Source organism: Schistocerca americana, chromosome X, assembly GCF_021461395.2.
Source record: "Schistocerca americana isolate TAMUIC-IGC-003095 chromosome X, iqSchAmer2.1, whole genome shotgun sequence".
In the NCBI taxonomy this organism is placed as follows: Eukaryota; Metazoa; Arthropoda; class Insecta; order Orthoptera; family Acrididae; genus Schistocerca; species Schistocerca americana.
In genome coordinates this window covers 594286895-594309898 of record NC_060130.1, presented here as the reverse complement: position 1 = coordinate 594309898, position 23004 = coordinate 594286895, and the positions used below count along the sequence as shown (strand labels likewise).

The window sequence follows — 23004 nt, the reverse complement described above, 5'->3', positions numbered from 1 at the left end:
TCATAAGGAAATTCAATATTCCAAGATCCACAGCGTCAAGAGTGTTCCAAGAACACTGAATTTTAGGCATTACCCCTCACCATGGACAACACAGTGGGTGGTGGCCTTCACTTGATGACCAAGAGCAGTGGCATTTGTGTAGAGTTTTCCGTGGTAATGGAAAAGCAGCAATGCATGAAATAAATGCAGAACTCAATGTGGGATGTATGACAAATGTATCCATTAGGACAGTGTGGTGAAATTTGGTGTTAGTGGGCTATGGCAGTAGATGACCGATAAGAATGTCTTTGCTAACAGCTTGACATCGCCTGTAGCACCTCTCCTGGGCTTGTAAACACATTGGTTGTACATGGATGACTGGAAAAATGTGCATGGTCAAATGAGTCCTGATTTCAGTTGGTAAGAGCTGGTGGTAGGGTTCGAATACGGTGCAGACCCCATGAAGTCATGAATGCAAGTTGTCAACAAGGCACTGTACCAGCTGGTGGTACTCCGTAAAGGCATGGGCTCTGTTTACTTGGAATGGACTGGCTCATCTGGTCCAACTGAATTGGTCATTGACTGGAAATGGTTATGTTCAGCTATTTGGAGACCATTTGCAGCCATTCATGGACTTAATGTCCCCAAACAACAAAGGAATTTTTATGGATGACAGTGCATCATGTCACCGGGCCACAGTTGTTTGTGATTGATTTGAAGAACATTCTGGACCCTGAGCAAATGATTTGGCCACCCAGACTGCCCAGCATGAATCCCACCAATCATTTATGGGACATACTCAAGAGTCATTTCATGCGCAAAATCCTGCATTGGAAACGCTTTCCCCATTATGGATGGCTGTAGTGGTAGCGTGGATCAGTGTTGAGTTGCTGCACTATTCTGGGCAGAAGAAGGCCTGGCATTATATTAGGTGGTATCCCATGACTTTTGTCGCCTCAGTGTATGTCATATTGTTTCATAAAAGTAGTAGTTTCTTTCTCCATTGTAATATCCTTAATATTGTTTTCATTTCATTAGCGTATCACACAAAATTCTCTTGAGGAACGTGAAGCAGCACTGGGAGCATATTCTCGACATGATGTTCTCTCTTTGCGACTGAATCGGTGTCAGCTACTGGCAACACAGCTTATACCGACAGACGTAGCTACACCACATCCACTTCAGCAGGCAGCTGCAAGATTACTAAATACTTTGGCATCACTTCATACAGGAAGGGATTATCTCTGTTCAGCTGGACGCCCTCTTATTGATACTGTGATTGAATGTATCTCTGGTCACAATCCAGCAGTTAATGTTGATACTGTCACAACAGACATGCTGCTAGCTGCATTGCAAAAGCTGTCACTCAGGTAATATATGAACCTCATATCATAGTACTTTTCTATTTGTTTGGCAGTTTTAGAAACAAGAAATTGTCTAATGTTACTGGCTCTGATTATTATTGATGTTATTGTTTTAGTGTTGTTTGCTACTTCCACTCTGTTTGGTTGTAATCCACATGGGAATTCACAATGTACATAAGCTATTTCTCTATTATGTGTGTGTAGCATGATTACCAACACATTGCCTATTATTTTGTTTTCAGGTGCTCAGCATCCCTTTTGTGGTAAGAGTCATGATAGGCAAATAACTCATGTACGAAGTGCTGATGGAAGTAATGTTTTGGAATCTTAGGGTCTCCAGTGTCCCATTTATAAAAGTGTAAATTTGTCATTGCTTACTGAGCAGATGCACATTCCAGCTGCTTTTATCTTCTTCCTTCTCCAACTGGTCCTTTATTTTTATTTAATAGGGAAAATTGATGTTAGCAAGTGTACATTTATTGAGTGGGGCAATGAAATGGGCAATTTGGTTACCCTGGAAATAGTGTGTTATGTCAGAAATCAGAAAATGGCAGTGGTGCCATTTGGACAACAAACCTTTGCCATTGATCCTGATACTGATGCTAGGTCAAGATGGCATCATGGACTGGTGAACAATTACATGGTCACGAAGCATGTATTTCATGCACATTACACTCTAGCACATCATACCCTAGTTCTTTTGGCACATTCTATCAAAGTGTGGGAACAAAACTTTGAGGGAATGGGTGACATGGTGCAAAAGAGGGGTTGGACTGTAAAACCCTAGTGCACACCAGAGAATGTTGCAGGAGTGGAAGAAGCTTTCAGCCAAAGTCATAGGCATTCTGCATGCAAGCATGCACTGCAACTAGACATATTGAATTGCTGTGTACAGGTAATATTGCACAAGGAACTGCAATATCTCCCATACAAAATCCAGAGAATGGGAAAACTGAATGCAGGTGACCTCCCAAAGAGACTAAGCTTTTAGTAGGAATTTTTGGAGCTCACGAATGACAATCCTGGCCTTTGTGACAATCTGATCATGAACAATGAGGCCAATTTTTATGTCAAGCTTTGTTAACAAGCAAAACTTTAGATACTGCTCACATGAAAATCTTGAAATGCTTCACAAAATGTCAATTCACAGTCAGAAAGTGGTAGTGTAGTGTGGCATTCCCTGGCGTGTGAGGTCTCCTGACCTTCCAGCATGTGATTTCTTCCACTTGGGGGTCATTTCAAATTTCAGATCTTCCAGTGCAATGTACCACACACCATCCAGGAACTGAAGGCTTAAATTTAGAAGCAAGTTAATCATTTTCAAGTGATGGGCATTTTAAATTGCAAGCAAGCCTTGTAAATTCATGTTTTACTTCTTTTCTATTGATGTGAATAAATTTGTGTCGCTGGTGGAGGTTTCAAAATCACCTGTTTCACTGCTGCACCTGTTACATCTGTATTCTGCAAACCACTGTGAAAGGCATGATGGAGGGTACTTCTAATTGTACTATGTACTAGGAGTCCTTCCATTTCTTTCACATATGGAATGCAAGAAGACTGATTACTTAAGTGTTTGTGTGGAGGCTGTAATTAGTCTGATGCTGTCTTTGTCATTCCTACCAGAGCAATGTATAATTGGTTGTAGTATATTCCTAGATTCCTCACTTAATAGTGCTATCTCAAAATTTTTAAGTACATTAGAACCCCTATTTAACCTTAAATGGGGGTTTACCTTAAATCGAGGTTTCAATATAAAGCAAAACTTTTCCAGAACTCTTTGCCTGTATTGACATGACTTGCACCAACACACATAATTTACACAATAACAACAATAAAACAAGGAGATACTTACCCTGCACACTATAGTGTAATTACAACTTTTTTTGTAGCACTAATACAGTAGTCAAAGATCGTAGTTTCCAGCACACTACAAAATTAAAACATCCACAAAATACTTGTACAATTACAGTAATATAATAAATTGAGCTACTTTTCCTGTATACAACACACATTTACACAACTTTCACAGTGCCTCATTTTTTGAAATACCTGTAATCAAAAATGGTAGTCTGCTTTTTAGCACTGTTGGATTTTAGGTTAAAAATGTCCATCTCCAACTGATTTATTCTGTCTACTCGTGTAACAGGGTTGTCCACTTTAAATGCTGTTACAAATCTGCGGACAATGTCTATGCTGGCAATAGCTTCACTAAATGACGGTGTTTGCATTTCTTCATCCATAACATCATCGTCTTCTTCGATATCTTCATCATTCTGCTTTACTTCATCTTCGCAGATTTCCTCAACATCTCAGATGCATGTAGTGATGGCATCATCACCACAAGCCACAAATCCATCAAAAGTGATGGGTAAATTGTTAGATACCCTCACCCAATCATGCATGTCCACTACTGCTTCATCACCGTCTTTGTCGTGAGTGCTCATTTCATTAAATACAGCCTTATGAAAGCAATTTGAGATGGTTTCCTTAGTTACCATTTTCCAAGCTCCTATGAGCATATGCGTTCCTTGCAGGATGTTCAATTTAAGCACTTCATTCCTATCAATAAAGGCAAGTGCCTTAAGGACAAGAGCTTTTCGATACTTGCTTTTCAGGCTATGAATAATCCCTAGATGCATGGGCTGGAGTGTGCTAGTGCAATTTGCATGAAAGAAATGCACTTTCATGTACCACAGAAATCCTAAGTCTGTTGGATGAGCAGGACACTTGTCCATAAAGAGAACAACCTTCCTGTTTCTAGCACCCATTTGTGCATCAAAAGCTTGTAAGAACTTTTTGAACAAGTCTGCAGTCGTCCAAGCACTTTTGTTGCTCTAATACTTACATGGCAGCATAGCACTGTTCTTAAAGCAATGTGGTTTGTGGAACTTCCCAGTTACTATGGGATCCAGCTTGTCGCTGCCATCTGCATTGCTGCATAAGAGAACAGTAATTCTCTGCTTGCTCATTCTTCCTCCATGGCATGCTTCTCCTTTAACACTTAAGGTTTTAGAGGGCATGAGTAGGTAAAACAGGCCTGTTTCATACACATTCTGAGATTCAAAACCTTCCAAGAGGGGTGGCAGCACCTCTTCTTTTCAGTGTTCAACACTTTCATCACTAACTGCAGCACTCTCTAAGCTTTGAATTCTGTTTGCCCAAGTTTCCCTGATATCGTAGATGCTTTCATTTTTATCAATGCCCCATCGATTGGTAAACTTTCAGCATATGCTCCATTGAACCACTCCATTAGCTTCTATTTCATTTCTTCGTACGGCGACTTTTCACCATTTTTTCTCTGCTTTGCTTTTGAAACACACTGTGTTTCTTGATCCAGAGTCTTTTCCTTATTCTTCAATATTCCTGACAATGAAGACAGTGCAAGTCCCAGGTGTCGAGTCATTTCACTTACGGGTGCATTTGCATTTCTCTCCACTTACCAAATCAAGTTCACTTTCTCCATGACAACTTGGCCGCTTGCAAGCGTGCAAAGCAGCATGAGTGTTAGCACGCTGTACATTGTTAGTCTTCGGCCGCGGTCGGCTAAGTTCGAGCTTGCTCATGCATGTAGTGAGGAGTTGATATGGAAGATGATCGATCACGTCCAATATAAATGCTGGAGTTCATAGGTTCTTAAAGCCTGTATTACGTGATGCTTGCATTTGGAGGCAAAGCCTATGGAAGTTCAGAAAAATCCCGCTAGAAGCCACTGCAAGTACTGTAATTACCATATTTAGCCGATTGCAAGCCAACCTCGAATGCAAGCCACACCCCAGAAATGAGACTCAGAAAAAAAACAACAACAAATAAATAAATAAATAAATTTTATCTCGATTTCAAGCCGCACTTAAAAGTGAAAGATATGGCTCATCATATGATGGATAGAGTATTAAGTGGCCCTACCTCTCAGGGATTTGGGACTCTTAAAGTTACAATTACATCACAAAACACTGACAACAGTGAAAATTCATGATATCTATCGAAATGCTGTACAGTATTCCGGATCTACAAGCACATGAGCTGTGAGCAGTGACGTCGCAGGTGAGCTCGCTGCACTGCATACTGGAACACAGTCGTGATTTTTCATGTTTTATCATTAACGCTAGCTACTCCTTGTCACTACTTTTGTACAAAGCATCATCCTCTGTGCCATCAAGTGCATTAGAAATACAGTATTTTTTAAATGCGTGATGAACAGTTTCACTTGGGAGACATTTCCAAGATTGACTAACGCACATGCACGCTTGAGACAGGCTTGCACACTTAACATGTCCTGTAGGCATTAATTGCCTATCTTCTTTCATTAGGCACTGTGTATACATATTTTCTTCTTGTCTATAAAAGGTTTGTCTAAACAAACATCTAACAGATGCAGAATGGACGTCGTCCATTCTGGAATTACAACTAAGTCAGTTTTACCCTCTACTCATTTTTTTTTTGTTTTTTTTTTTTCCACAGCTGGTGTACAGTGACCTGTGTACGAATCTAACACAAGCGTACGTGTCAAAACTAGCAAGGTACCAGGATGACGTTGCCAGACAGGTCTGACCCACTCTAAAACCATGTCCTCCGTGAACGAGCCAATTTCGTTAGCACATACAATAACATCTTTAGGAAACACTTCGGACTTCAGTTAAGTCTTCCGTGTGACATGAATGGTGGCAATTTATGGACATTGGCTGTACAAGCTAGCAAGAATTTCCGGTGCGCAGTTTGATGATGTCGCACTGAAATGCGACAAGTTTTTCCCTGTATTTTTCAAGCCCAATTGCGGCTCCCTTTAAAATCCTGGATTTTTAATTGCTATGAATATTTGAAAAATTGCTAAATTCGCCCATGATAAAAAATACCTTAACATTCGTTACTTGAAACTAACACAGTGGCTTCTGTGGCGGCTTATAGTGACAAAAAACAGCAATAAAGGCCACAAGTGCTTACGGTGGCAACTAGAGGCATTTTTCGGAATTTCTTAGGCTTTGCACCTGAATGCAAGCCACAGGTGGTTTTTTGGATTCCGAGAACTGGAAGAAAAGTGCAACTTGCATTTGGGCTGCAAATGTCACTATTGTATTGTTTTCAATATTTAATATTCCTAACACTAAATGCAGGTTTTGTCGTAATGCAAATTTCGTTAAATTGAATATAAAATTGCATTGCACTTGTGGAATAATTTTTGGAACTTGAAATTTCTTTCATTAAATGGGGGTTTACACTAAATCGAGGTCATGTAAAATCGGGGTTATACCGTAGTCTTTCATGGGATAGTTGAAGTCTGTCTTGAAGCTCAGCCAGTTCATGTTCTTCAGCACTTCCATGATTCTCTTCAGTGGTTCAAACAAACTTGTGACTATTTATTCTACCTTTGTTTGTATACTATCAACATTTTGTGTTAGTCTTATTTGGTATGGATTCCACCCACTTCTAGAATGAGTCACACGAGTGTTTTGTAAGAAATCTCCTTTGCAGACAGACTGAATTTTCCCAGGATCCTACAAGTGGACCAAAGTCTGTTGTCTGCTTTACACATGACTGAGCCTATGCAGGCATTACATTTCATATCCCTACAAATAGTAACATCTAGGTATTTGTATGATTTGACTGAATCCTATTGTAACTCACTGGTACTGTACTTATAGGATACTATATTTCTTCATTTTAGTAGGTACTCAGTTTTAAATTTCTGAATATTTAAAGCAAGTTACCAATCTTTTTGCAATACTTTTATATCCTGTCAAGATTCAGCGAATATTTGTGCAGAGATTTTCAGGTTGTACTTCAGTATAAATAACTGCATCATCTGCATAAAGCCTGGGGTTACTGTTAATATTGTCTGTAAGGTCATAACTACACAACATGAACAGCAAGGGTCCCAATATAATTCCCTGGGGTGTACCTGAAGTTACTTCTGCTTCTGTTGATGGCTCTCTCTTGTATCTGACAATGATTAAAATTCCACACTATTGATATGGGTCTGAGATACTGTGGGTGATAAGTAGACACAGTTAATTGTGGCTCCACAGATGGTAACACCCAAACATACAGTGGGCACACCCTCTGGCAAAGTCTATACAGGGCTATTACAAATGATTGAAGCAATTTCATAAATTAATTGTAGCTCCATTCATTGACATATGGTCACGACACACTACAGACACCTAGAAAAACTCATTAAGTTTTGTTCGGCTGAAGCCGCACTTCAGGTTTCTGCTGCCAGAGCGCTCGAGAGCGCAGTGAGACAAAATGGTGACAGGAGCCGAGAAAGGGAATGTCGTGCTTCAAATGCACTCACATCAGTCAGTCATAACAGTGCAACGACACTTCAGGACGAAGTTCAACAAAGATCCACCAACTGCTAACTCCATTTGGCAATGGTATGCACAGTTTAAGGCTTCTGGATGCCTCTGTAAGGGGAAATCAACGGGTCGGCCTGCAGTGAGCGAAGAAACGGTTGAACGCGTGCGGGCAAGTTTCTCGTGTAGCCCGCTGAAGTCGACGAATAAAGCAAGCAGGGAGCTAAATGTATCACAGCCGACGGTTTGGAAAATCTTACGGAAAAGGCTAAAGCAGAAGCCTTACCGTTTACAATTGCTACAAGCCCTGACACCCGATGACAAAGTCAAACGCTTTGAATTTTTGGCGCGGTTGCAACAGCTCATGGAAGAGGATGCGTTCAGTGCGAAACTTGTTTTCAGTGATGAAGCAACATTTTTTCTTAATGGTGAAGTGAACAGATACAATGTGCGAATCTGGGCAGTAGAGAATCCTCACGCATTTGTGCAGCAAATTCGCAATTCACCAAAAGTTAACGTGTTTTGTGCAATCTCACGGTTTAAAGTTTACGGCCCCTTTTTCTTCTGCGAAAAAAACGTTACAGGACACGTGTATCTGGACATGCTGGAAAATTGGCTCATGCCACAACTGGAGACAGACAGCGCCGACTTCATCTTTCAACAGGATGGTGCTCCACCGCACTTCCATCATGATGTTCGACATTTCTTAAACAGGAGATTGGAAAACCGATGGATCGGTCGTGGTGAAGATCATGATCAGCAATTCATGTCATGGCCTCCACTCTCTCCCGACTTAACCACATGCGATTTCTTTCTGTGGGATTATGTGAAAGATTCAGTGTTTAAACCTCCTCTACCAAGAAACATGCCAGAACTGCGAGCTCCCATCAACGATGCTTTCCGACTCATTGATGGGAACGTGCTGCGCCGAGTGTGGGAGGAACTTGATTATCGACTTGATGTCTGCCGAATCACTAAAGGGGCACATATCGAACATTTGTGAATGCCTAAAAAACTTTATGAGTTTTTGTATGTGTGTGCAAAGCATTGTGAAAATATCTCAAATAATAAAGTTATTGTAGAGCTGTGAAATCGCTTCAATCATTTGTAATAACCCTGTACTTCAATTTTTGCATGCAGTCACATACTGCCATATGCTTGTTATCACTTGAAGCCTTTAGACCATGCCATGTGATACAGTGTCTGATTGATCTTGTTTGCTTATAACAACCTTGTAGTCTTTGGGCCTCTTTCTAGCCAGCCATTCACTGCATTAACTTTGTTGTTACCATCCACTCGGAACTGTTATTTGCTCCGCCTGGTACTCTGTCACTGTGTGCTGAAGACTACTGATCTTTTGCTGCCTATGCTGAGTAGGGTATTAAACTTTCCATCCAAGATACTTCATTACATTAGAGCTCAGAATATGTTCTAAGATTCTACAACAAATATATGTCAATAATACTATTGAATTGTGGCTGTGTGTATCACTTCTCTACTATTCTTTTATATGGGTGTCATCTATGCTTTGTCCTAGTTTAAGCTGACCTTTGTGCTTTGGTAATCATTATTGCTTCAAGAACATCATTGTCACTGATACCATTTTCAATCTTGGTGGATCTGTGTTTCTTGTCTACACTTATCACAACCATTTGTTATAAGGCTACCTACTTATTGAGGTGTTACATTGGTTGAGACACTGACTTTATGCAAGAAAAATGGGATTCAAATTCCTCCCCAACCATCCAGGAATAAGTTTTTTTATTTCTGTGTTTACAAAGAGTGTTTATGGGATCATTCATCTACATATTTAATGCTTTCTTCCTTATGCACTCAGTTAGCAGGCCAGTACTAAGAAAAGAAGGGAAAACTTAAGGTGGAAGGAATATATGGACCTATACATAGGAAACAAAATTGAAGACAATACTTTGAAAAGGGTAGTAGATGCGAGGAGATTGGAGCTATGACGCAATGAAGAATCATTTGACAGAGCACTGAAAGATGTAAATCGAAATGAACACTTGGAGTAGATGACATTCCATTGTTATGGGTTCCACACACATCTGGAATGAGTCACATAAGTGTTTTGTAAGCAATCTCCTTTGTAGATGGACTGAATGTCCCCAGTAACCTACCAATGAACCAAAATCTGCCACTGCATTACATATGACTGAGCCAATGCAATCAGGGTTACAAGGGGGTAACGCTGTTCCTTGAGAAAACATGTCATAATGAAACCAATCCACCTGGAATGCAAGATACATGAGATAGATGAAATATTTTGAAGATTTCAAGAAGACTGTATTAATTCAAATTTCAAAGAAAGTAGGTGCTGATGGATGTGAAATTACAGAATAAATAGGTTAGTAAGTCATGGTTCAAAATATTGTCACAAATTATTTACAGAAGAATGGAATCACTGGTCAAAGTTGGCCTCAGGAAGGTCAGTTTGGATTCTGGAGAAATGTAGGAACACGTGAGTCAGTACTACCTTACGACTTATCTCAGAAAATAGATTGAAGGAAGGCAAATCTATGTTTATAGCATTTGTAGATTTAGTGAAAGTTTTTGTTGATGTTGAATGGACTACATTCTCTGAAATTCTGAAGATAGCAGCACTAAAGACCATGGGAAAAAAGTTATCTATGACTTGTACAGAACCACACAGTGGTTATAAGACTTGAAGTACATGAAAGGAAGGCAGTAGTTGAGAAAGGAATTAGGCAGGGTTGTTGCATATCCACAGTGTTATTCATTCTCTACACTGAACAGTTACTCACAATGCTATTCATTCTGTACACTGAACAATTACTAAAGGAAAAGATCAGTTGGAAAAATTAGCAGTGTCTTGCAAAGAGGTTGTAAAATGAATATCAGTAAGGGCAATTGAGTGAACTTGAGTTATATTGGGCAATGCTGAGGGCATTGGGTTAGGAAATGAGATGCTGAAAGTAGCAGATCAGTTTTGCTATTTCGGCAGCAAAATAACTGATGGTGACCAAAGTAGAGAGTACATACAAGGGATAGTAGTCACGGTTTAATAATCACTTTGGAAAAAAAGTTGAGTAATTAATTTTTTGTTTGTATGCAAGTACACATCTGCTGTTCTGCTACACACTGAAAATCCCTCCGCTGTACTGTAGCACACCATTAGAGGAGCCAAAACAAAATGGCACAGCTCATTGATAAAGTGGAATATTTTGCAGAAATTTGTTTTATCCACCTGAAGGGCACAATGCTGCAGCAATCCATGCTGAGTTTGCAGTGGTGTATGGGAACGATGCACCATCATATGACACTGGTTAGATGGCACAGATGATTCCAGTGTGCCTAAACAAGTCTGAATGAAGAAGAACAAGGTGGCTGACCATCTCTCTTTTAAGAACAGGGAACTGCATGAGAAGGAGAGTGCCTGATGCTCAAAGACAAGTGTATTACAATTGAGGCAATAGTGAAAAAAAGTTGAATTCAGTGTTTGATCAGTTTCAACATCTTGTATGACATTTTGAAAATGACAAATTTTCAACTGCTGGGTACTGTGACTTCTCACATCTGTCCAAAAAGTCAGCAAGAGAAATGTTACAGTTGTGTCAGACCAATCCTGATAACTTCTTTAACAACCTAATCACCATGTATGAGTGCTGGGTGTGTCACTAACCTCAGGGCAAAGGAGCAAACCAAGCAGTGGAAACTGGACCCATCACCCCAGGAAAAACATGATAATCTAGCCATCATTGGGCAAGGTGGTGATGCGTCTTTCTTCGGACTACCATGTTGTGGTGCTAACAGATTATGATCATAAATGGCCAACCAACACAGGTGATTACTACTGAAATCTCGTGATGTTATTATGGTTGGCTGTCAAGATGATGCATCTTTGGAAGTTCCCCAAGGGGGAATTTTTGTTCCTTGGCAATGTCTCACCTCATCTTCCACAGGGCACAGTCACACATGGTGTTTCTTTGGTCACAGCCTTTTTGGAGAAATAAATGATTGGTTCTTTACATTGGATCTATCATATAGATTACATAAAATGATAAATTCTTGTTTTGACAGTACACTACAACCTTCTTGTTTGACAACCTTCTACATGACTGTCAATTTGTTTGATGAGTTCCTTGCCAGACTATCATTGTGTAACATTTTTGAGTGCCTGATCACCATACTGTATATCTTTTTGTAGATTTCAAAATAGGCATCAAATTCTTGAGAAACGTTATATCTTGTTATAGCATTACTGCAGAAATCTGTTTTCTTTTTTTCCTTTTTTTTTCATTAGAAATTTTAATGCCTCTTGTCATCCATTTTCTTTGTTCTTAACATCTAATATTTTGCTTTTAGGAGGGAAAGTTCAATTAAAATAGTAAAGGAAGATATTTTGGAAACACACGTACATTCTAACATTCTATCAACATTTTTCTGAATGTTTTCTTAGTTTGGCTCATCTAGAAGAAAATTTAGATATCTCAGTATTATCTTTAAAAATGCTCTTTTTTTATTTGCTTTATTTGGAACTATTACAGCTTTTTCTATGTTTGTGCATAGTATCTCTGGGTGATCACGTCATTCTGGAAAGCACAATAAATCTATACAGGTACACATTTATCCTTGGGGGCCATGGCATCCACCAGGAGGACAATGCAATATGTCACACAGATTGTGGTGTACATGCGTGGTTTGAAGCACACCGTGATGAGTTTACCATATGCCACTGGTCACCAAACACCCAGAAACCTAATGCAACTGGCCATGTTGCCATGGCCCCACATATGTCAGTGCCTTCAAGAATCTCATTGACACACTTCCTGCATGCCTCACAGTGGTCCATATAGCAAAAGGAGGTTATTCAGGCTATTGACAGGTGGTCACATTAATGTGACTGGACAGTGTATTTCTTCAATGATGATATATATATGGATTGGGTGTCTCTTCTAAGAGTCATCAGACTATTGTGTCTGGTATTTTGGCAGATATTTGCAGTTTAAGTTTTCCATTGTGTAGCCTGAGTCAGCCCAGACAAAGAGCACTCATTACGTTTTTCATGAGATGCCCAGGGTGAATGAAAACAGTTTGCTACTTTGATAAAAAGAAAATGATTTCTAAAGTGGAATTTTACATGCACATTCAACAGAGCAGTCCGAGATTACTCTAGTGCAATATTCATTAATCAGTGTGTATTAACAGGGAAAGTAACACATGATGAATAACCATTACTTCAGCAAATACAGTAGTGCTGTGGCCTGCATTGACTGCTACTGTCAAGCACACAGCACTACTGCGTCGCTGCTGGATTGCTATTTATTCCTTGAGTTTTACTGTCCCTGTTAATACTTATCAATAAAACAAAACACTAGACTAACTTGGAAGTGCAAATATTGCTGAAGTATTGGAGAAAATGTGCCTGATGACTCTTGGGAAAGACACACTGTATATATGCTGTTGACCAGCATAATTTAGGGACCAGTTGAATGTTTTCATCATTTTTATTAAAGCATCTCTGTTTTCTGAAAGCAGGTTGGTTTTATTCAGGATTCCAATACACCATATTATTTCCCACTCTTTTGGCTACAAAACCCTGTTTTTCAACATAGTCTCCATCCATGCCTTACTGTCAGGGTCTGGATGCCTGTATATGAACTCTACTGTTTGACATCAGAGCCAACATCGTATTGCATCAGTAACCTCTCCATTATCTATGTACTGCTTCCCATGGAGTGCACCCTTCATTGAGCTGAACAAATGGAAGTCGGAAGGTGTAAGATGTGGGCTTTAGGGCGGATGAAGAAGAACATTCCATCAAAGTTTTGTGAGCTACTCTCTGGTGCACAGACTTGAGTGTGGCCTTGGATCATCATGCAGATAGCACAATACACTTCAGAGTTGATTGTTCCACAAAGAGGGAGGAAATCAAAGAGAATAATCCCTTCAGAGGCCCAGAAGGACCTCACCATGACTTTACCAGCTAAGGATGTGGCTTTGAATTTTTCTTGACAAGGTGTGGCCCAAGCCCTGATTTTAACAGGTTCAAATACCTGGAGACAATTGAGTTCTTGATTAATGGCTGTGCATAAGGAGACAGGAAGAGGACAGGCCTGACAGAAATGGGCCTGACAGAAATGGGGCACTGCATGTGGATGTAAGGATATATGCACCTGGAAATCTGTCACTGCCAGGCCAGTTTCGGTGTCTGAGATGACTTGCACCTTGTCAGTAATGGAGAACTCAAACATATAGAAGGCATCCAGACCAAAAATGTTGCAGTGGAGTGACTATCGACAACAAACAGTTATAATTTGTACGCCCTCTTTGTATGCAGTGTTGAACTGATCCCAGAGGTGACTCGTGCTGCATGGTGTGCTGGCACCAGCTTATGCCAGCACATTCTGTACCCACGAAATGTCACACCGTTGTCATGTAGTGAGGCTGTGAACAACAACGGCGAGAGAGGCAAGACACTTGATGCAGAGATGGGCCGAAAGTTGTTGCTATAGAGGATGGGGTACTTCCGACTGTACTCCACCATCTGGCTTGCGAGCTAACAGGGACATCCTCTGGAAAACTGATGTTGGCGACAGCGATGGCAATGGTGGGCCCAGGTCCATGTGCTTGGCGAGTGGGGATGGCGGGGATGAGGGCACATTGTCCATCTGCTCCTCCTGGGGTGCCCTGATAGCACCAGCGGGCAGTTGTGAAGGCCACACAGTCCATGTAGCCATGTATCTGGGGGAGAAAAGCAGCAGAATCATGGGGCAAACAACATGCGCAAATTTGGTTCTGGTGGTGCTGCTTCAAACCACCAGAACGTGCACCTGCTTCCTACTAGAAGCGGTGACTGTACTAAGGGCTCTACTTATGCAGAACACCCTGTGCCCTCCAGTTAATATCGAGTTACTTCATACCGAGGTTAAGGGCTTAAAACTGGATGTTTTGGAAGAAATGCAGATCATTAAGCATCTGCAACATGTTAAAGACAATATCCTCAATGACCAACTCCTCCTAAGAAATAGAAAATTTTTGAAGGTTTCGCACCTTTACTTTGTTCTTCATACTCGTAAATCTGATGATCTGGGGATTATCACATGCACGTGCTGATTGGCGAGCGTGGTTGGTCAAGCTGTTCATCTTCTTTCTTTTTATCCTCATTTCCTTTTATGATGAAGGTGATTTTAGCCCATTGAACACCTCAAGCATAAGCAACTGTGTGTGGTTATTTTTAGGTTTCATCTCCTATTTAGCTCGTCTCTTATTCTATCCATTTAATTTTGCGATATACGTTGATCCACAGTTAGGAATATATGGGCTATTTAGCCTCGGGCCCATGTATAAACTTTCTCATATTCGTATGCGCATGCGCATTCGAGTAACTTCCCTTGTCTTGCGCATGTGCATAGATAGCGGGTCAGGCTTGTAAGTGAGCGATCGTTTGTAGCTGCAGTTTATGGCGGGTCATGGCCCATTGAACATAGGCCGGTGTGAGGTGGAACGTACACCATTAAGTTAAGTAGTGGTTTTGACTTTGTACACATGTACTGTTTGTGTTTTCCTTTCTTTTTTGTTTATAAATGTATAGCTATGGTGTTCTTTTAATCATTGACAAAGGTCTTCTTAGGCACTTGTGGGTTTTATTGTTGTTCTGAAGAAGGTGTAGTTATCAACACCGAAACCTGGGTTAACACTTAACACTAGGTGCTTTTTTCGCAATCGAGGCGGGTTTTTAGTTTTTTAATATATTAACCAACGATTACTGACGCGCTCCAATGTTGAAGGTTCTGAGATAGGAAATGCCAGTGACAGAAATAGAGTAGGTATTAGTCCTGTCAGTGGCATTTTCTGTGCCATCAAAGGCAGCCCCTCCTCTCTCCCCCGGTGTGTTTCAGCAGCTGATGAAGGCCTTTGTCTGATCAGTAAAGAATAAGCAACAATTTGCTTTTAAACATGCCTGTTTGCTTTTCACTAAATAACTCATTTCTGTTTCACTGACAACGCCCTTAGATCCTCCAATCAAAAGGTATTTTCTTGTTGACTTTTCATTGACCTAAGTAATGCTTTATATCTTGTTAATCACTCACTGGTGCTTCAAAAGCTGGGATCATATGGCAACAGAGGCAGAAAAAATGAGCTCTGCAATTGAAGTGTAGGATTAATGGGACAACTAGTAAGCCCATAGAACCCCGTTTTTTGGAATGTAAACAAAAGGCACTGGAAATAATTTATTTATTTCTTTGAATATAGATTTGGTGGTTGATCATGCCATTGTAGTATCCTTTAGTCCAGAGGTGTGACTGACAGTATTGAGATATACACTCTGCAGAAACAACTATTTATTAACATCAGTAAACTACGTACAGCTTCTGGGAACCATAGTCCCGAGAACTTGATAACAGAAATGTTGAGCCTCAACAGTACTTAGCAGGTGCACGCTATGGCAAAGGAAGGAACAGAGAAGATGACTGATGACTCAGACCCCCGAGGCAGGGAGCTCGTAGGTAGCCAAGTAATGAGCAGCAAGATGCCATAAATATACAGTCCCATTAGGCAATGAACTCATGGGTGGTCACATGCAAATAATGCGAAGTGGTGCACTTAGGTGCAGCTGACGGAAGTGCAGCATCATATGGGGCTCACGGCAAGGGTGAGGCAACACTTTGGCAGGCAGTGGCAGCAGCAGGCATTAGAGACTAAAGTGCGCGTCATTTATGACGGCGGCCAAGTTTAGGTTCGTTCTGCGCATCTGACGTCACACAACACAGTCAGCCAATGAAGAAAGAACGACGTTGCCAGAGCTCGACTGCAGTACAGAGCACGGACGAGTGTCTTCAGTTTTAGAAACGTTCAGTCATAAATAAAGTAACTGAACGAAAGCAATGTCTTGATAGCAGAATTTCTTTTATAGAAACTTTGGAAAAAGCATTCTTTATACCAATTGCTTCATATTCTATTAATTAATTAAACCAAACAAGCAATAAGCCTCCTAATTCAGGCGATAGCAATTAAAGGTCTTTGTATCATTCTCACTAACCACTTTTTCGCAATAAAGAACAGCGGTAATTGTTTATTTCCTATTGTACTTCGACGAAACATGAATAATTCATAGTCATACCAACAGTGTTTGTCAGTATTTTGCGTCCTAGTTTAAAGTCCTCCAAGAATCATTTTAAGTGATGAGCTGCAGTAGCGTAATGGTTAGGAACATCTTGAACTCCCTATGGATTCGTTTAGAAGGCTGGAACTGACAAAAATAACAAGGCAGTGAAGTATTTTGTGATGTCGCTGTTTGGGACTGCTCTTCTGTCCACGTAATTTACCCTGGAAGGAACACACATCAATGATTTACTGAATGATTAATTTAGGTCTGGGAAATGTGATGAGGAACTGGCTGCAGAAGAAGAAAATGTGCATGCTGAACTGCCACCAGTTGAAGGTGACAGTCAAGGTGCTAAATTGTGCTACTGCTAAAGACTCAGTCTTTGAATGCTGTAATTAATGACTGCAATTATATGTCACCCTATTTATGTCATTTCATTGTAGCCATTTTTGTTACTGTTTTTGTGGAATAAAAAAAAAAGAAAAAAGTGTTTGGCTGCTAAGCGAAAGGTTCCAAGTTCAAACCTTGTTCTGTGCTTCATATTTTCTTTATTTAAAAACAATATCAAAGTGTCTTACTTCTTGAATTTTGTTTGTTTGAATGTAATTTTTTGAAATTTCTAGTGGCAACTGAAATCGACCATACCGAAAGTATACCCTATGGACTTTTACCTCTGCAAATTCTTCAAAATTTCGTGCAGTGGTTTACTACATTTAATGCTGCACAATAACTGCATTGAACATCGAAACAAAATTAAGTCATTTATGGGGGGAAGGTATCAGTCAAGAAGATGTGTAAAAATCAAATTTTTGGGCCAAATAGTTTTTGTGAAATCGAATGATAAGTGTGTCAAAGCAGTCAGAACACCATGTGTCTGCACAGGCGAGCAGTGCAGTGATGACAAAATCGCACACAGCGCAGAATGCGGGGAGCACGTCTCTGTAGCAGCAAAAGGGTTAATGAGGCCGTGGTGACTTTACTTCATAAACTGCGTGCTCCCCCCTAAACGTAAGTTTGCGGCGCGTGCAACTGGCAATGCAGCAATCTCCCGCGTCTGGGCGGGCATACGCGAACCGCCAAGATAAAAGAATTGAACTATAATAGCAGCTGTGGGTCAGTTGGAACGTAATGGCTCTTAATGGATGGAATGCCGACTGAAGTAGGCACCCATGGAAGAGCACATACGTGGTGTCACATGCACACATGACTGCTTAGATAGGAGTAGGTGCTTGCGATTGCAGTACTGTGTTCTGTGACCTGCGCACACTGTAGTGGCACAGCTTAACAGTTGCAGGGGGCTTGACAGTAAACAACTCAGTGATTCTTCTATAAACAAACATCCTCTAAGGTGATGCAGGGGCCACATGTAGCCCACAAAGCATCTCAGTAAGTGAGGTGGCCAAAGATACAGGTGTGGAGTGTTGCATATATGATTTCCTTCCCCCTTAAAAAGAGATGGTGCATCCATCCCAGAGAAGCATAGCACCCAAAGGAGAAGACAGAACACAGCCACCAGCACAGATTGTCCTAAAAACTGGAATGAAGCAGAAGAATCAGCTAGTGGTTTAATGTGTGCCTGAGAAATAACCAGCATATGCCTCAATACATTAACATAACCTTGGATTCAACAAGCACTGAACATAACTAAAACACTATGTAAAAAAAGAATCCCAGAAACTATACAAACATCTGAATAAGAATGCAACATATAACTAATAAGACTGCTGAGCATGCAGTGTACGCAGAACGACATCTGAGACACATAAATAGAAACAGTGCATAAATGTTCCACAGTAACTGCCAAAAGCTCAGGGCAGGGGACATAAATATGCTGAACTAAGTCACTAAACAACATAAAAAGTAATTCCATCAAAACATGCATGCCGTGTCCACATTGGCAAATGGCAACCGGCCTTTGCATGTGACAGTAGGGAAGGCCAGGCATAGGCAGGGCTTGTTGCAAAATTTACGTGAAGATGCAATGTAAGGTCTGGAAGAACATGACTGGATCAGCAGTGCCAGCAGGGATGATGAGACTGGCAGCAGGGTGGCAGCAGCATTGGGAATGGCCATGGGGTGGCTACAGTGTCACCAATGGGGAAAGTCGGGTTGACCATGGAGGCCTCAGCCTTGGAGAAGCCTGGCCATGACAGGGCTGGTGATGAGCGTACTGACAAGATAGCTGGCATTGGTTTTGACAAGGCTGGCAACATCAGGAAGGCCGGCCACAACAGGGCCTGTGATGACAAGATTGACTAGCAGAAAATTGACATCATCATAAACACAGTTGTTGATGACAGAATGGCTGGTGATGACTGGACTGATGAGAAGACTGGCAGTGTCATCAACAGGGCTGCCAACAACAGAAGTGATGAGATTGCTGGTGTCAGTGATGGCAGGACCGAAAACGACAGGGCTGGTGACCACATGGGTGGTATAGGATGGTGTTACTGGCAGGGGCTGGGCCAATGGCATAGAGACTTCTGTCACAGAACTCTGTGAACATGAAATGGAGTGCTGCATAGAACGACAGCATTGTAACCATCTTGACTGATGGTGGTCCAGCTCACCACACATAAACTCATGGATGCCCAGTCTGTACACCATCCATAATGATGCTCACTCAAATACTGAGGGGAAGACTGTCTGTCATAACCAAGGACATAGCATCCACACAGTTTGGCCAGAAGCAACTGACACTAGCAAAATGCCCATCTAACTGTTTCACAAATAAAAACTGACAACACAAACAAAAGATTTCGGTACCCATACTTGGGATAAAGTGAGCATTGTGCTGTGTACCTTGGACATCACCATACACCATAAAGTGCATCTTCAACTGTTGATGGTATGAGGCCCAGTCCTCTTTCTGGCTGTCAAACACCAAAAAATTCAGTGCAAATGCGGGAGAGGCTTGCCAAGATGCAGCCGTTGCAGTCACAACCTGAGTGAGCTGAGTTACGCTCTGCAGCAGTTTACAAATTTGCTTCTCCTGTAACTGAATGACTTGAGACAAAGGCAGCTCCATTGATAGGGCAGGCATAATTGAAAAGAACACTCAAACCTTATGCGAAAATGCACTGTTAGTGAACTGTAACCTGAACTGTCACAGAAGTAGAAACAGTGCACTAAATAACTGCTAAAAATAATGCAGTCCATCAACATCAATTAAGACAATTCGTAACACAACAAGACAAGAACAGACTGCTGAATTGTGCAGAAGATAGAACAATTATGAGGATTGTCCATAAAGCAAGGTCTCCGATGAGCTCCCACCAGGATGGAGCATGGAGCGAGCTAGCTTAAATCTGACAACAGTGCCATGTTCCTTCTTTTCCGCACCACTATTCTCTCATTCTTGGTGTAGCAACTGTTAATGATGGAAGGGAAAAATGACATTCCCACCAAATGTGAACTGTGTCCTGTGATTTCTGGTTTAAGGGGACATCCCTATTGAAATCTATTGCCAGTTAACTGATGTGTATGGAGAAAAGCGTATGGATGTAAAAAATTTGCATGATGAAGCCGGCCACAGGTGTCCATCAGTTTTGGATGAGACAGTGATGAGAATTGAAGAAGTTTTGCTTGTAGGTCAGCTTGTGACTGTGGGAGAGATTGTCAAACTGATAGGGGACGTCTCTAAGACTACCATGGACAAGATTTTGATGGATCTTTTGAAGTGTATCACAAGATATGTGCCATAATGCTCACTGATGAACACAAAAAAAAACACATCAAAAGTACCTGGAAGTTTCTGTGCTGTTACTGGGAAGAGTGTGAGGGATTTCTGGATTCAGTTGTAATTGGGGATGAGACTTGGGTCCACTACTTTGTGCCAGAGACTAAGGAACAATCGTAACAATGGTGGCATCTTGGTTCTACAAATGTCAAGAAGTTCAAGCAAACACCATCAACAGGGAAGGTAATGGCTTCAGTATTCTGGTATAGTAAAGGCATTTTGCTGGTTGACTACCTGGAAAGAGGTACAACAATCAATGAGACAAGGTACTGCAAGACAATAACAAAGTTACACCGGGCTATACAGAACAAAATGAGGGGTCGGCTGACAAAGGTAGTTTGTTTGCATCACGACAACACCCACCCCCACATCGCCAGCACCACAAAAGAGCTCATCGTGAAATTCAGGTGAGAAATCAGTGACCGTCCTCCACACAGCCCTGACTTGGCTCCCAGTGACTACTATTTGTTCCCCAACTTGAAACAACATAGAATCAAATTCTTATGTGACAAAGAGCTGAAGGCAGTTGTCCATTCCTTCCTGCATGAGTTACGAGTTGGCAGGAGAGTGATACAACACGAGTATGTAAAAGCTTCCACATTGTTTCCAAATATGCATCAATCATGATGGGGACTAAGTTTTCTAAAAGTCCAAGTTTCAGAATCTGTAATTGATTTGCCAAAAAAATGATGCTTACTATGTGAAAAAGCATTGGAGACCTTAATTAATGGACAACACTCATACCAATTTCACAAACTTTTGGTAAATTGAACTTCAAATGATGCACTACTAAATTTGAGGCAACCAAATTGACAACACAACAAGCATGAACATGCTACCCCAACAAAACAGACTAGTACAAAGCAAAATCCATTTGGTTGAAACCTCATGAACAATCAACAAAAAAAGATACCCTGGTCCAGTTAAATGAACTAACACACATCAAGAACCTGTAAAAAAAAAAAAACAAAAAAAAAAAAAACATGAAGAATTTTGTGGCGGCGTTCGTAGCGACAAACAATTCGCTGTAGAAACGGCTTACGAAGTCACCGCCACACTTTTAATAGCGGGCCGACCGGTCCGCTGGAACAGTGAACAGAAAGATGAAAACCCAAACACTCTGATTAAATAAAAGTCGGTACTTATCTTTATTAACGAAGATACAGAAACACAGTAGTGAACTCCGTGTCTACAGAGAGCTGTCTAGTTCGAGTCGGAGCGGCTAGGTCAGCGTCGGCTGATGACAAACAACAACTCTGCTGCGATGAACACACAACTGACTAGCAAGTACACAATTCGGTTGCGAGTATACAACTGAGCGGCGAATACAGAACTGTCCTAGCGCTCGCGACTCCAGCGCTTAAGAACCCAGAAGCCAGCGGTGGCGCGCGCAGACTTGCGGCGATTTCCTGTCTCGCTGGCGCTGCTTATGCGGACGGCGTCTGGACTTTGATGCTGCCAACCTTTTTGGCAGCGGGCTCGGGTGGCATTACTGGCTAGGATATAACAAAGAACATACTTATTGCCATTTTATTATGGCAGATGGGAGACAATTACTGCAAAATCATATGAATCCATTACCATTTTAATATCCTTTAGCCGAGTGGTGCGACTGACAGTATTGAGATAGACACTTTGCAATAACAACTATTTATTAACATGTTAAATTATGTACAAGTTCTGAGAATGAATGTCCACACAATTTGATAACAGAAATGTCGATACTCAACAGTGGCAACAGGTGCACATTTCAACAAAGTCCATGAACACTGATGTGGTGAGAACCAGGGAGGATAAGTAACAACTCAGTCTCACAAGGCAGAGAGCTCATAGGCAGTCCACTGATGGGTGGAGTGATGACCTGAGTAGGCATCTGCAGAAGATTACCTGCATGGTGTAACTTGAACATGTGACTGCATGCCTGCGACTGCAGCACTGTGTACTGTGACCTGCACACTCCATAGTAGTGTGGCTTGCACCTTCAGACACTGTGGCAGCTGCAGGAGGCTTGACAGTAAACAACTCAGTAACTCTTCTATTGACAAACATCCTCTGAGGTGATGTAGGGGCCATACCTGGCCTGCAAAGCACATCCACAAGTGTGGTGGCTGAATATGTAGGGGTGCAGCCCAGCATATACCACAGCCACCAATGCTAGGCCTCTGAGAAGTGAGTCATTGTTAGGAGTGCTTACCAGGTAGTTATGCCGACCACTCTGTGGCCCCTCAATTGGTGTACACTGCTGACCAGCACCAATGCTGCCAATTCTGGACAGACCTTTACATCTGTGTGGAACTGACTTGCAGACTGGTGCTTCTTTCTACTCCTCACTGTGTTAGGGTATCATCACATACTTTCCACAGAATTAGTAGTGTTTCTCTTCCTGTAACTTACATCAGAGCTGTGCCATAACCTGTAGTGTTATCTCTTCTTGTAATTATATCTAGACTAAACAAATTATTATTTTCAGTCTATCTGACTGCTGTTAATTCTGTGTGCACTTTGACCACTCGCACACACAGATACTGTATTTGCAGTGAGGATAGT

The 23004-nt window shown here is 41.3% G+C and overlaps 1 protein-coding gene across 1 annotated transcript in view; it reads left to right on the top strand.

Moving 5' to 3' along the window:
• LOC124554973 (lisH domain-containing protein ARMC9-like) overlaps positions 1 to 23004 on the top strand; it is a 194469-nt gene that overhangs the window by 68302 nt on the left and 103163 nt on the right. The window contains exon 8 of the mRNA XM_047128710.1: positions 1018 to 1349. Within this exon, the coding sequence (XP_046984666.1) occupies positions 1018 to 1349 (332 nt within the window). The remainder of the gene's footprint in view (positions 1 to 1017; positions 1350 to 23004) is intronic.